Here is a 15,158-nt window from a genome sequence, read left to right as displayed (position 1 = left end):
CAATGCAAGCAGTGTTAACAGGTGCCCTGTCTTCTTGAAACACTGCATCACCAGTGAGCAACAAATATCATACCATGGGATGGACCTAGTCAGCCAAAATGATCACATAATCCTTGGCAGAATTGTGACCTTGCAAAGTAGTCATGGGGCCCATGGAATACCATGAAACAGCTACCCAAATCAATACCAAGCTCCTGCCATGTTATACCCTTGGGACAAAAACTTGTCCTAAAGTTGAAAACAGTGCGAAACAAGGCTCACCTGACCAAATGACATTCTTTCGTTGCTTCATACTCCATGTTTTATGACTTCAGCATCATGTTTTTCTGTTATGGGTATTTGCATCACTGATGTGTGCTTTTGGAACTCCAGCTTGCTCTGCAGTTCCCAGCTTATGGAGCTACCTTCATGTTGTTTTGTTGCTGACAGGGTTTGTACAATTGCCGCATTCAATTCTGCAGTGACTTAGTGGATGAGGTTTTCCTGCTTTCCCTGTATGTGTTACAGATCTCCGACATAGTGCCTCTTGAAACACCAAACTCTTTAGCTACCTAGGTTACAGAAGCACTCACTATACAATCTCCAAAATTTGTCCACATCTGAATTCACATAGCTCCAACATAATATACTCACAACAATACAGAACATAGTTCTGATCATGACTGATACTTTGCAACATATTGAGGGCACTGCACATGTGCCATTCATGGTCAGATACTGACCACCACCTGCAGGCTGTGCTAGCATCTGCATTTATGTTCAAGCCTGTATTTCTCATAGTGTTTCCAAATTTTTGTTCAACCCTGTACAAGTAGACATTGTCAAGATACACCATGTCATCCAGCCAAATGTATTTAGTGGCACAATCAAATCTGTGTCGCTATTTCATCAGATTCTAGCCAGCATATCCAAAAAACACTACTGGATGCCTGCTATTTCTCTCACTCATTGATGCTTTTGTATCCATGAGTACCTTGACAATGAGGGCCATAGGAAGTACTCAGGTTCCTGCCCTTTTAACCAACAGTTTTTGTGTAATTTTATTGGAGTCATAGCTATGTAATTATCTGAGATACTCTGTGTCTTCACCAAACTATATCACATAACATCTAGGACCAAGTACTAGCTATGAGAGCATCATCATCAACAAGAACGAACAAAGTGAAAGTACATTTATTGAGCTTATACAAAAAGTGCATATGTAGCTGAGCTGCCTGCCTCAGCAGAGTGTCATCTCATTCAAATATACATAGAAAATTCTTCCAGAGATTTTTAATGTTTAATGATAAATAATTGCATGACATAGGAAACAAACTGGTGGCGCACACATCACTGGCCGTTGGCTCTAACCTAAACACCACTGCGGACGATGCACAGCATGCTGTAATATTCTAGGAAATCTTACTATGAATGCATGTCACTTACGCTAACCTACTCTGAAATCTCACTGTTCTGTCCCCACTGTTTTGCAACACACTTACCTAATCAGGCAAATCCTCTTCTGTGTGCCTCTAGCCACATCTGCTTCATCAAGTAACTCTTATTCCTGTTGTCAAGCTCCACTTGTGGTCCACAAGTGTTTCTTTCTCTCTCTCTAATCAAAACACCTTCACTTCTCAGTCCCACTCCTCATCCATGCTGTTACCAGTTAACCTAGCCTGCTTTTCTTTTTGTACACTCGCCTGTTTCATTGTTACTTTCACCGTTGCATCTACACCTGTTTCCTCTGACTTGCAACACTTTGTTTCATATTTCATGTTCTGTTGCCATTTCTCTCCTTCTGTTATGTGCATTAATCTCATGCCTTGTCAATTTCCCTTTACAACTGTTCCTTTTCAATTTTTTTTATATTCTTTTTTCTATCATATGTATCATTGTCAAGGGAAATGCACTTAAATTTCTTCCGTAATCTTGGTCAGAGTCTTTGCGTATAAAATTAACAATAATATTATTAGATATTCTTCGTATAGTGATTGTTGTGAATTTTGTCACTGTATCTGATCTGTCTCATTATAATAACTTATTTAAATCATTGTTTTTGCTACAAAATTCTCCATGTTTGATTATGGTACTCTCAGTTCCTCTGAGTGTATTTCTTTTCTTATTTTGAAGACTGTCCATGATCGAGAATGAAAGTGACCTGCTTGCACCATTCCCTACCTTCCTTTTGTTTGTTCACCAGTGAAAATTAATGACAGTCCCAAAAGCTGAAAAAAGTCCATTGTCTTTTTAATTGGCATTTCTTTCCCTTAATACATGTGTTTTGGAGGTGTCAGTTTGGGGTGTTTTATATAATTGTGTTATGGTATCTTACCTTTTCTATTATAATCTGCTGAAAGTATTATATATTTTCTATCTTTGTTCAGTATGGAAAGTAGAAGTATTGAGAAACATCAGCATCAAGAATATCACACTCATTTGTTGTTGGACACTATAGCATTGTTTTATTGCATACTCCTTCAGTACCCACCATTGCCCAAGCATGTATTTATTCCATCTTCTATTAGTCCATCTCCTCGTAACCTAACCCATCCTAACCTAATTTCTGTCCATCTCCTCCTATGTTTGTCCATTTCCTGCTTCCTCCTTCTTTCTCCACATTATCATCCCTTCTCTCTCCATGTTATCACCCCTTCTTTCTCCATGTTATCACCCCACATCAGTAAAAGGTAGATGGTTTTACCCTCACAATATTTCTTTCCAGATTGTAACTAACGTACACTCCTGGAAATGGAAAAAAGAACACATTGACACCGGTGTGTCAGACCCACCATACTTGCTGCGGACACTGCGAGAGGGCTGTACAAGCAATGATCACACGCACGGCACAGCGGACACACCAGGAACTGCGGTGTTGGCCGTCGAATGGCGCTAGCTGCGCAGCATTTGTGCACCGCCGCCGTCAGTGTCAGCCAGTTTGCCGTGGCATACGGAGCTCCATCGCAGTCTTTAACACTGGTAGCATGCCGCGACAGCGTGGACGTGAACCGTATGTGCAGTTGACGGACTTTGAGCGAGGGCGTATGGTGGGCATGCGGGAGGCCGGGTGGACGTACCGCCGAATTGCTCAACACGTGGGGCGTGAGGTCTCCACAGTACATTGATGTTGTCGCCAGTGGTCGGCGGAAGGTGCACGTGCCCGTCGACCTGGGACCGGACCGCAGCGACGCACGGATGCACGCCAAGACCGTAGGATCCTACGCAGTGCCGTAGGGGACCGCACCGCCACTTCCCAGCAAATTAGGGACACTGTTGCTCCTGGGGTATCGACGAGGACCATTCGCAACCGTCTCCATGAAGCTGGGCTACGGTCCCGCACACCGTTAGGCCGTCTTCCGCTCATGCCCCAACATCGTGCAGCCCGCCTCCAGTGGTGTCGCGACAGGCATGAATGGAGGGACGAATGGAGACATGTCGTCTTCAACGATGAGAATCGCTTCTGCCTTGGTGCCAATGATGGTCATATGCGTGTTTGGCGCCGTGCAGGTGAGCGCCACAATCAGGACTGCATACGACCGAGGCACACAGGGCCAACACCCGGCATCATGGTGTGGGGAGCGATCTCCTACACTGGCCGTACACCACTGGTGATCGTCGAGGGGACACCGAATAGTGCATGGTACATCCAAACCGTCATTGAACCCATCGTTCTACCATTCCTAGACCGGCAAGGGAACTTGCTGTTCCAACAGGACAATGCACGTCCGCATGTATCCCGTGCCACCCAACGTGCTCTAGAAGGTGTAAGTCAACTACCCTGGCCAGCAAGATCTCCGGATCTGTCCCCCATTGAGCATGTTTGGGACTGGATGAAGCGTCGTCTCACGCGGTCTGCACGTCCAGCACGAACGCTGGTCCAACTGAGGCGCCAGGTGGAAATGGCATGGCAAGCCGTTCCACAGGACTACATCCAGCATCTGTACGATCGTCTCCATGGGAGAATAGCAGCCTGCATTGCTGCGAAAGGTGGATATACACTGTACTAGTGCCGACATTGTGCATGCTCTGTTGCCTGTGTCTATGTGCCTGTGGTTCTGTCAGTGTGATCATGTGATGTATCTGACCCCAGGAATGTGTCAATAAAGTTTCCTCTTCCTGGGACAATGAATTCACGGTGTTCTTATTTCAATTTCCAGGATTGTATGTACCAAATTTGGTTGAAATTGTTCCAGAGTGTTAGGATGAGCTTTCTAACCATGGCATTGCTTGGGTACACATGTCAGATATATTTCACGTATATTTAAATATGTCACATGTATTTGTACACATATTTCATCTGTATCTCTAGTGAATTTCACCTGCAGTTTCATTTTCACATAGCACAATATTTATGATGTTGTATCTTCTAAAATACGTGTCGTTCAATGATATATTTTTGTAGGTTCATTCACCAGCATATGTGGATACTGTCTGCAAATGTGCTGCGAATAGAGATAATAGCAAAGAAGTAATAAATTTAAATGTCATACATGTTGCAGCAGTTTTTCATGCATCTCAGTGTTTATGATGTCATATTCCTGAACTGCGGTAGAACCCTGTTTCTATGTTTCTACATTTTACAGTTTCCCACATTTTATGTTCACTTTTATTGGTCCCAACAGATGTCCTATTCTCACAATTCACCGCTTGCTTTCCCGTCATTAGTGATTCCACGTCAGAACATTTCCTCTTTTGTAAGTTTTCTTTGACATTATCACAACCTGTAACAGTGATTTTCATAGTGATTTCCGCAAAAAGTGCATCATATTCCTGATCAGTCAGCCTTAAAACAAAGCAGAAAACACAGACTATGCACAAAGATATTGATCTTGGAACATAGCAGTAGTGCAGTAAATGAGGTTTTCATTGTCGTCATGCTGGGTCATGGCTGCCTGTAGTACATGTTCGCAGTATTTGGAAGAGTGATAAATTATGCTGAGTCACTGCCTTAATGATAATCACAATCTGATGATAGTGACTCTAAAAGTAACCTTCCTTGTGTTCATTGCACAGCTTTAATTTAATTTCACAGTCATTTACACAGATAAACACTGTTTTTGAAGATGGCCGTGTACAATGGACTTTCATGGATTGTTGTTACTTCCATGTGAAGTACACTAATCTGTACTTGGCACATGCAGTCTTAGGTTGGTATGACCTGATGTCAGACATAAACATTCTTCCCCAGGACATTCTGGCAAATGCTAATGATTTCTGCCTTCTTTCTCACGCTGGAAGTCCATGAACAAAGTGACCTCCTTGTCGGCAAAAAGCTGTAGATTTTGTGCCCATTGTTATCTGTTTATAGAGGCTGCCATCTTTTGTGTTTTTTAACCAATAGTGTATTAAAAGTTTTATTTGCTGTAATTTTATAATGATTATCAGTAATAAATCTCAAATAGAACATGGATATCTTTTTAATGTGGTTTCATGAAACAGCACAGCTAATTACTATAAGAAAGAAACAAAAACAATTAATTGTTTCGGATTTATTTAAATAGGCAAAATTTAAATTACTTTAATTTCATATTTTCAACAATATAAAGAGAATGACAGGAAAAGTAAGTTATTCATTTTCACTTGTCGTATTTCCTATGCTTTCCCATGTTTTACACTTTCCTGCATTTTACACTTTTTTGGATCAGTCAGCTTAAAAGTGTAAAAAAGGCATTTTACTGTACGTGTCATACAAAGATGTATTTTTGCTGGTACATCCAGTGGTATATGTGAATACTGTCTGCAAAATGTGTCACAAATACAGTTACCAGTAAAGATGTATAAATTAAAACGTTGTGCCTCATGTGGCAGTTGAACTACATGAACTGCTAAAATGTAGTAGACTTTCCTTTCCTTTCATTATTTTGTGGGGTGTTGTCAGTGAGGAAAAGTTTCTTAAAGTTTTGAAATTATGTGTAAACTTTGTTTCAAGACATTAAGTGCTCTCATTCTTTAATACTGGATGAATAAACTATGGATATTCATTCGTCAGTGGTCTACATAGCTTGTTCACCCCCACCCCTTTGATAGGTAGGTGGTTCTTATCCTCACAGTGATTACCTCCAGACAGTAAGTGATATGTGTACCAAGTGTGGTTGAAATCCCTCCAGTGGTTTAGGAGAAGATGTGGACACACACACACACACACACACACACACACACACACACACGTTCATATGTACATCCACTTTTATACTATGTATTTGTATAGTTACCTCAGCTACTCATATTTGGTGCAGACAGTCTAAGTTTACACCTCTGGTTATTATGATACCTAACTGTTACAGCTTCTGCACAGCCTGTTGGATCTGCCAGTTCTTGCTGCAAGCTTGTTACTGCATCAGGTACCCGCTGTGTTGCCCACAGAACAGAGCAGTAATAGTTGCTGGGCAAGTCTTGTGGTTGATGTACGATCTGCAGCTTTCCGATCTACCTTTAGTTATCTCTTAAGACAACAGAGCCAGAAAGGTCAACTCCCTGGAAGGTACATTTTCATTTAGCGTATCCACTTTAGTTTATTGCAGTACAGTACAATTTTACACATAACTTTTAATTTTTGGGCATGTTATGCACGGATTTATATTTTACATTTTTCTTGTTCGTCAAAGATGTGGTTAACGAGGAAACCACTGTGATGTAGATCGTAATTTAGAAAGTCTTCTCCTTAATTGTACAGAGTATTTCAGAACTGCCTAATCAATCTGCATTTTAAATCCATTCCTGTCATGCTCTTAGGGTGTCATACCATTTTTCTAATTTTTTTACACAAAAATATGTTGTTAAAATTGTTTAAATGCATCAGATGTATCAATGATGAAATGAAATGATATGATATGTTGACCTTGCAATTCCTCCACCAAATCCATTCTCCCAGTGGTATGACTTCTACATAGTGGTTTTTAGAAATTGTGAATGGGACCATCAGTGACAATAAAGTGGGATTCAGGCCTTGAGGCACACTCATATAGTCTAATGGTTAAGGCAAGTGCTCATGGTAACCAGGAAACCTTGCTTTGTGTCCAGGTCTGGCACAGATTGACAGTTGTCATTACATGTGTAAATGTTTTGTTAACATCGTTCCTGCCTAACACTAATCTTACTCGTGGTTTTGCCTTTATATAAATTATTCAAGGATTCCATCCATGTTACGTGGTTAATAATCTGCAAACTTTCAGCTGAAACAATTTCTACCTTTCTCAAGAATGATTATTATGTACATTGCCTGACCAAAAGAAGTGAAGCACCCATAAGAAATTGTCTAATGCCACTGTTACTTCGTACGTGTACACATTATTGGCAGGTGTGAAAATGATTTAGCGTCTCAGTTCTTCATGACAGGCAGAATGGCCATCAGAGTTACCAGGTCTGGTAGGATATATTAGAGGTGTGGGCAACGTTAGATTTTGAAAAGAAAACAGAGATGCCCTGTACTCAGGTGAAACACTGTTATCAGCACCTGACAGAGTCTGAAAAGGGCTTCACTTTAGTTTCCATTTGGCCAGCAGGTTGAATCGTGCAATATGCAGATTTGTGGAGCATTCAGATGTAACAGTGACCTAATGTTGGATTGCAAGAAAACATGAGGGCAGGCATACTCGTCGTAAGCATTCCAGTTGACCCTGTGTGACCACCACAATGGAGAATCGCCATATTGTGCACCAAGAATAGCTCATCACATCTTCATCTCACATCCGAGAACAAGTGTGAGAGTCCCTGCAACATTCTGTGTCATCCTACACCATTGGTTGTTGACTGAGAGCAGAATGGCTAGGGAATTACATTCCTATGTGTGGAGTGCCATTAAGACCACAACATAAATAGTTGCATTTAGAGTGGTTTTGTGACAGGGAAGCATGGGCTGCTGATGAATGGTGTCACACTTATGTTTAGCAATGAATCACAGTTCTGCATTACTATGGATTACAATTGCTGACGAGCATGGTGGCGACCTGGGTAGAAGTCCCATTCTTCCAAAGTTTTGGAGATGCACAGTGGTGGTACTCTTAGTGTCATGACTAGGGACCTGTTGGGTATGTTTTCAGGTCCTGGTTGGTGGTGTTTGAGGAAATTCTGACATCACAATGGTACATCAAGAACATCCTACAACATCATGTGTTAGCTCTCACATGGCAGTGTTGTGGTACCATTTTTCAACAGGACAGTGCTTGTCCACATACGGCACATGTTTCTGTGAACTGTCTGCATGATGTTGGAGTATTCCTGTGACCTGCAAGGTTCCCAGATCTGTCCCATATAGAACATGTGTTCGACCAGCTTCAACATTCTTGACATATTTTCTCAATCTATGAAGTTTCATTTTGTTTCCTCCTCCTTCAATTCTGGGTGCTTCAGTTTTTCTTGTCATGCAATATAATTTATCTGCTGCCCTTAATGCACATGTTGGGTTAGCTATTAGAAAGTCACTATTGGCTAACCTTTATAGTGTTTCTCTTTGCATTCACACTGTAGCATTTAGCTGCCTGCCCCCACCCCTTCCACCTTTTCATATATTGATGTGTTAAATGAATTTTAAACAAAGCTAAGTAGCACATTGCTAATTATCAGCAACCAGTAGAGATGCCCACATTCTTGGCCTGTGACTTGGCCAATGTTGTTACGTTAGGCAAATAAGTGTCATCAAAAATAGTCTATTAAGACCCAGTGTTAAATACACCAGTATCGGTAAGATAATGAGGTGGTTGCTAGACCTGTCTCTGTGGTATACGTGTCACTGGAAAGTCCATTTGCAATATGTACAACAAAACCCCAGATGAAAAACCATACTAAATGTGCAAGATAATTATAAAATTACTTGTTTCCAAAATAAACATAAGGAGCACAGTGGCATTAATGCACTTCTTTCCTATACAGTTTAATGCAGTTATAAATATGGATCATATTGTCCAAGAAGCAAAAAGTTCAGATGCTGGTGAAGAAAGTCACTCATAAAAAATGTTGCAAGACATAACAAGAATAATAATGAGAACATTTTCAGAAGTATTCAAAAATCAGTCTCCAGAGGAAAGCTCTGCAAAGACCGCCTATGTGCCGGTTGGTTATTATTAAACTGATAATGTTCCGAGAGCTGCAGTGTGCCAAAAAATGAAAGGCAAAGTGATGATGTATCCTATCTTCGAGCTTTGTTGGCGCACATTCTGATTCTTGTAAGGGTACCTATGTAAAATGTGCCATAAAATATTTGAAACTGTTGATCAGGGGACAGACAATTCCCTTGGCATAGCTTGAGCAGTGGCTGCAGAGTTTGAGATGTGCTGCACAATCAGCTACAGCTACAGAAAGTTTATCGTCAGATGCCATGGGAATGGACTGCCTCCCTCTCTCTCTGCTGCACCACGTAATTCCACCTGTTTCTTCAAACTTCTTTATCATATTCTTTAGCTCGTTTATAGATGTGATGCCTCTTTGCAGCTGTTTCTGCCAGTGATATTCCCACAGTGTAGCACTGCTATTGCTGCCATTCTGATAAAACAGCTTTACTAGTTGTGCATGCTCTTTCTTCTCAATAGCCATCACATTTCATGCAAAAAACTTCAACCTTCTTAACCTCAGACACCAACAGTCCTTACAGAAGAAGTCAATATTCTTTGCCAAGTCACAAACAGCATGCTAATGTCAAAACAGGAAACATTTCGCACTGTGACAGCTTACAGCATCATATTTTCACCTAGAGGCAGAAAGTGGAACTATTATTTTTTCAGTATACTCCACAAGCGCACCAATTAATGAACGTACCTACAATGTTTCAGCACCCTGTGATGTATACAGCCCACACTACATCACTTGGAACACCATCAGTTTAATTGTAACTACTGTATGCTGTGCATGAGATACAAGGTATTAATGTCATCCCTGTAACGCATGGTGAATTCAATTGGAATTTCAGAGTTTGCTTATAATTGTCCTGTGAGTTGGAGCATGCATCATATGACACACTTGTACCATCTGTTCAGTCAGCCAAAGTCTTTATATTTCATTGAAAGTGAATTTTAATTCTGAAATAGTTTGTTCATCCATAAATGTTCCTGTCAAATGATGTAGGTAGTGGTACTGAAAATGATGATGTGTTGCTCAGTGTTTGGAATGCAATTTGTACAATTACATACAGTCAGTTAATAAACAAAATGTGCACTTACAGAATATTGAAGTGGTGATGAAGCTTGACTGAGGCATAAATCTATGTTTCATCCTCAGTGAAAGACCTAAAAAAATCAAATCACCACTGCACATACCTCAACAAAATATAATAAAACCCTTACGTAATGCTTCATTGTAGCAGATGCTGGTTTTCCTTGGAATGGTAATAGAGGATAAGTTTTCTGTCATGTTAATGTACTATGTTCTTGTTAATAAACAAATCACTCTCCTGACTGATGACAGTTACATAAGATACACATAGCAATACAGAGAATAAAGAGTTCTTACCTCTGATCATTTTTATTTACATCTTGTCTTTATGTTATGTTCAAATTAAGAATTTCACATGGCAGATAAGTAATAACACTTTATATTTACCTTATTTTTCCATAATGTGATAAGTTAATTATAATGATTAGCCTGTAACATGCAGCATGTAGTCATCCATTATCAAATTAATTACATAATTCTGCCATTATGAAATAAAGTTTTATTTCTGTATCCAAAGGTTAGGCGCATACATCGATTTGCTTGGAGAACTGGCAACACAGTCTCTTGTTATAACCTGCAGTCAGATTGTGCCACTTCTGTTAGACAAGTTTTTCTCGGCCCTCATGCTTCAAGGTGATGCTGATGCTGCAGCTGATGTTTTATGTGCTCTTCTTACCAGACTAACACTTCTATTCAAAGTTCCTGGATACACCGATTCAGTTCATAAGTAAGTTTAAAGTGCAGTAAGTGAAATATACCTTATAACGTTGTCATGCGTTACACACACGAAAAACTTATTAAATTTAAGTATCTTGTAAAATTTCTGTTGTTCCATTATCTACTTTTGTGACACGATTCTACAGGAGTTTTTCTTTAGAGATACAGTTGAAGAATAATTTACCTACATATTAGCAGAATATCTGTAATGTATTTATATATTTTCCGTACAGTAACACAGGATTTGTTTTTGAATGTGGACGTATTTTACACTTTTCATCATATCTTTACCTTTACAAACAATAAAAAAGTTATGTATTTTGATTACTGGTACTTACATATACTATTGGTAAAAATGAAAGTCTTTTACTCCTCTGAAGAGAATTCCTTAATACTAGAAAAACATTTATTGGTAAGAAACTCCTGCAGTTCCGTTTAAAAGCAGCTTCTACTTGAGCTTTTCAAATTCTCTTTATATGTGTTGTAAAATCTGATTCCCGTGTAATAGGGGCTGTTGTCTCCACATTCTGCGTTGTGTGTTTCCAGATGATAATCGCTTGTCTACAAGTCTTATAAATGTGTAAATCTTTATTTAAATGATTAATGGAAAATCTCATATAAAGATGTGAAACAAATACTAACAAAGAGATAGAGGGGCTGGCCAGTACTTACCTCAGCTCAGTACAGCCGATAGATACACATAAAACAGAACCGAAAATTTACGTTCCTAGCTTTCGGAACAAATGTTCCTTCATCCGGGAGGAGAGAGGGGAAAGAAAGGGAAGAAGGGAAAGGAGATTCAGTTACTCACAAACCAGGTTATGAAGCAACAGGGAAAGGAAAATAGGGAGGGTAGCAAGGATGGAGGCATGGTTGTCAGAGGGAAGCCAAAGATATTCTACTGTAAGTACTGTGCCAGCTTCAAACCAAAGAGGATGCATACAGAAGTAAAGAGGTATATAGTATAAAGATAAACACAACTATGTAGGATGAAAAGATGTGTGAATGGCTAAAGAGGAAAGGGAAAGAGGAGAAGACTGAAGAGTGAATGGGAGTGAGGTTGTTTAACGTAGGTTCAGTCCAGGGGGATGGCGGGATGAAAGGATGTGTTGGAGTGCAAGTTCCCATCTCCGCAGTTCAGAGGGACTGGTGTTGGGTGAGAGAAGCCAAATGGCACAAATGGTTCCTAGGTCCCTAGAATTATGCTGGAGGGCATGCTCCGCTACTGGGTATTGGGCATCTCCTAGGCGGACAGTTCGTCTGTGTCCGTTCATGCGCTCAGCCAGTTTAGTTGTTGTCATGCCGATGTAAAAGGCTGTGCAGTGCAGGCATGTCAGTTGATAAATGACATGTGTAGTTTCACACGTAGCCCTGCCTTGATTTGTGTATGTTTTACCAGTAGCGGGGCTGGAGTAGGTGGTTGTGGGGGGATGCATGGGGCAGGTTTTGCAGCGGGGTTGGTTACAGGGGTAGGAACCGCTGGGTAGAGAAGGTAGTCTGGGAATATTTTAGGGTTTAACAAGGATGTTACGGAGGTTAGGGGGGCGACGAAAGGCAACTCTGGGTGGTGTGGGGAGAATTTTGTCAAGGGATGATCTCATTTCTGGGGTTGACTTGAGAAAGTCATATCCCTGGCGGAGTAATTTGTTGATGTTTTCGAGGCCAGGATAATATTGGGTGACAAGGGGGATGCTTCTGTGTGGTCTGGGGGTAGGAACATTGTTGTTGGACGGGGAGGAATGTATTGCTCGGGAAATCTGTTTGTGGACAAGGTCTGCAGGATAGTTGCGGGAGAGGAAAGCACTGGTCAGGTTATTGGTGTAATTGTTGAGGGATTCGTCACTGGAGCAGATACGTTTGCCACGAATACCTAGGCTGTAGGGAATGGAGCGTTTGATGTGGAAAGGATGGCAGCTATCAAAGTGAAGGTACTGTTGTGTGTTTGTGGGCTTGATATGGACAGAGGTGTGGATGTGAGCTTCAACAAGATGAAGGTCAACATCCAGGAAGGTGGCTTGGGTTTTGGAGAAGAACCAGGTGAAATTCAGATTCGAAAAGGAGTTGAGGTTATGGAGGAAATTAAGGAGTGTTTCTTCACCATGAGTCCAGACCACAAAGATGTCATCTATAAACCTATACCAGGCCAGGGGAAGCAGCTGTTGGTTCTTCAGGAAAGCCTCCTCCACGCGGCCCATGAAGAGGTTGGCATAGGATGGAGCCATCCTGGTTCCCATGGCCGTTCCCCTGATTTGTTTGTAGGTCTGGCCTTCAAAAGTGAAGTAATTATGGGTGAGGATGAAGTTGGTAAGTGTGATAAGGAACGAGGTTTTTGGAAGATCTTCGGGTGGGCGTTGGGAGAGGTAGTGCTCAAGGACAGAGAGACCATGGGTATGTGGGATGTTTGTGTAAAGGGATGTAGCATCTATGGTGACAAGAAAGGTTTCAGGTGGGAGAGGAGTGGGAATGGATTTGAGGCGTTCTAGGAAGTGGTTTGTGTCTTTGATGTAGGATGGGAGTCTGCGGGTGATAGGTTGTAGGTGCTGGTCTACCAGAGCTGAGATACGTTCAGTTGGGGCTTTGAAGCCTGCCACAATTGGACGGCCAGGATGGTTCTCTTTGTGGATTTTGGGTAATAGGTAGAAGGTAGGGGTATGTGGCTCAGGTGGAGTGAGTAAGTCTATGGAAGCCGTTGTGAGGCCTTGTGAGGGACCTTGGATTTTTAGGATTTTTTGCAGCTCAGTCTGGATGGAGGGAATGGGGTCCTGGGTAACAGCTTTGTAGGTTGAGGTGTCGGAGAGTTGACACAGTCCTTCTGCCACATACTCCACACGGTCAAGTACGACAGTTGTGGAGCCTTTATCCGCCGGGAGGATGACAATAGAGCGGTCTATTTTCAGCTCTTTAATGGCACGGGATCCAGCTGGGGTGATGTTGGGGGTTGTCGGGATGTTCTTCAAGAAGGACTGGAAGGCAACACTGGATGTGAGGAATTCCTGAAATGTCTGCAAGGGATGGTTTTGGGGGAGGGGAGGAGGATCCCTTTGAGAAGGCAGTCGGAACTGTTCTAGACAGGGTTCAACACTGGGTCCAGTATTTGGGGGCTGTGTTTGGGTAGTGAAGTGATATTTCCTGTTGAGGTTCTGGGTGAATGAGAGGAGATCTTTAACCAGGGCAGTGTGGTTGAATTTAGGTGTGGGGCTAAAGGTTAAGCCTTTTGATAGAACATATGTCTCTGGAGGAGAGAGGGAACTGGATGAGAGGTTTAGGACTGAATTGGGACTGGTGATATGTGGCATTTGACTGTGGTTATAGTTGAGATTTGGTCTGCGTGGGGTATGTGCTGGGATGGGGAGATTGAATAGGGTGGCTAGGCTAGGTTTGTTGGCTATGAAGGGGGTTTGTTGAAGGTTCTGTTGTGGTTGGTGTCTGTGAGGGATAGGGAGAGGGACCCCACTTCTTAGGTGTTGCACTAGCACTGTGGATAGTTTTTTCAGGTGGTGTGTGGCATGGAACTCAAGTTTGCACCTGGCTTCTAGGATGATGTTCCTGAGTGTGTTCTCCAAGCAAGGGTTTGAGAGGTGGAGGACTTTGAAGAGAGATAGGAGCTGTTGGGAGTGGTGGTTACATGAAGTAGTGTAGAGATTCAGGACAAGTTGGGTAAGGGCTAAGGATTGAAGGTTCTGGAAGTCCAGGAGAGACTGTTGGAAGGAGGAATTGCACCCAGAGATGGGAACTTTTAAGGTAAGCCCTTTAGGGGTAATTCCAAAGGTTAAGCAGGACCGGAGGAAAAGTATGTGGGATTGCAGTTTGGCTACGGTGAATGCGTGTTTCCGGAATGAATGTAAATAATGTGGTGTAGAATTAAGGTACATAGTGGGTAACTGGTGGGTAGGGAAATTAAATAACTAAAGTTGAAATAGTAATCATAAGAAGGAATAAAACACGGAGGGAAGGACGAGAAGGAAAGAAATTGTGTTGGTAATGTTCAATGCCATAGGAAGACCACTAAATAAGAAAAATACGGAAAAAGTTGACCAGACCAAGCAAGTATGTCCAGATCAGGGGAAAAGAACACATGTTGCTCAAAAACAGAGATAGCGAGTGGCGAAGAAAGATCGCGCGTGCCGCAAAAAAGATCGCGCATGCCGCAAAAAAGATCGCGCGGGCCGCAAAAAAGATCGCGGGTGGCGCAGAAATATCCCAAAAAAATTTTCTTGTGGCACAGAAAGATAGCCAATGGCACAAAAATATCGCCAGCAACAAGAAATCGACGGAAATGAATGATACTGGTAGGTGTGGAAGAGATTGTTGGCAGTGAT

At 41.7% G+C, this 15,158-nt stretch overlaps 1 protein-coding gene across 2 annotated transcripts in view; it reads left to right on the top strand.

Annotated features, from left to right (window-relative positions):
• Positions 1-15,158, top strand: part of LOC126175483 (AP-5 complex subunit zeta-1-like) — a 149,094-nt gene that overhangs the window by 83,120 nt on the left and 50,816 nt on the right. For both annotated transcript variants that reach the window (XM_049922299.1, XM_049922300.1), the window contains exons 7-8: positions 6,264-6,460; positions 10,640-10,849. In XM_049922299.1, coding sequence (XP_049778256.1) covers positions 6,264-6,460; positions 10,640-10,849 — 407 coding nt within the window. The remainder of the gene's footprint in view (positions 1-6,263; positions 6,461-10,639; positions 10,850-15,158) is intronic.

This window comes from Schistocerca cancellata, chromosome 3, assembly GCF_023864275.1.
Source record: "Schistocerca cancellata isolate TAMUIC-IGC-003103 chromosome 3, iqSchCanc2.1, whole genome shotgun sequence".
NCBI classification, from domain to species: domain Eukaryota; kingdom Metazoa; phylum Arthropoda; class Insecta; order Orthoptera; family Acrididae; genus Schistocerca; species Schistocerca cancellata.
The sequence above is the reverse complement of the archived record's forward strand: the minus strand, read 5'-3'. Positions and strand labels throughout refer to the sequence as shown.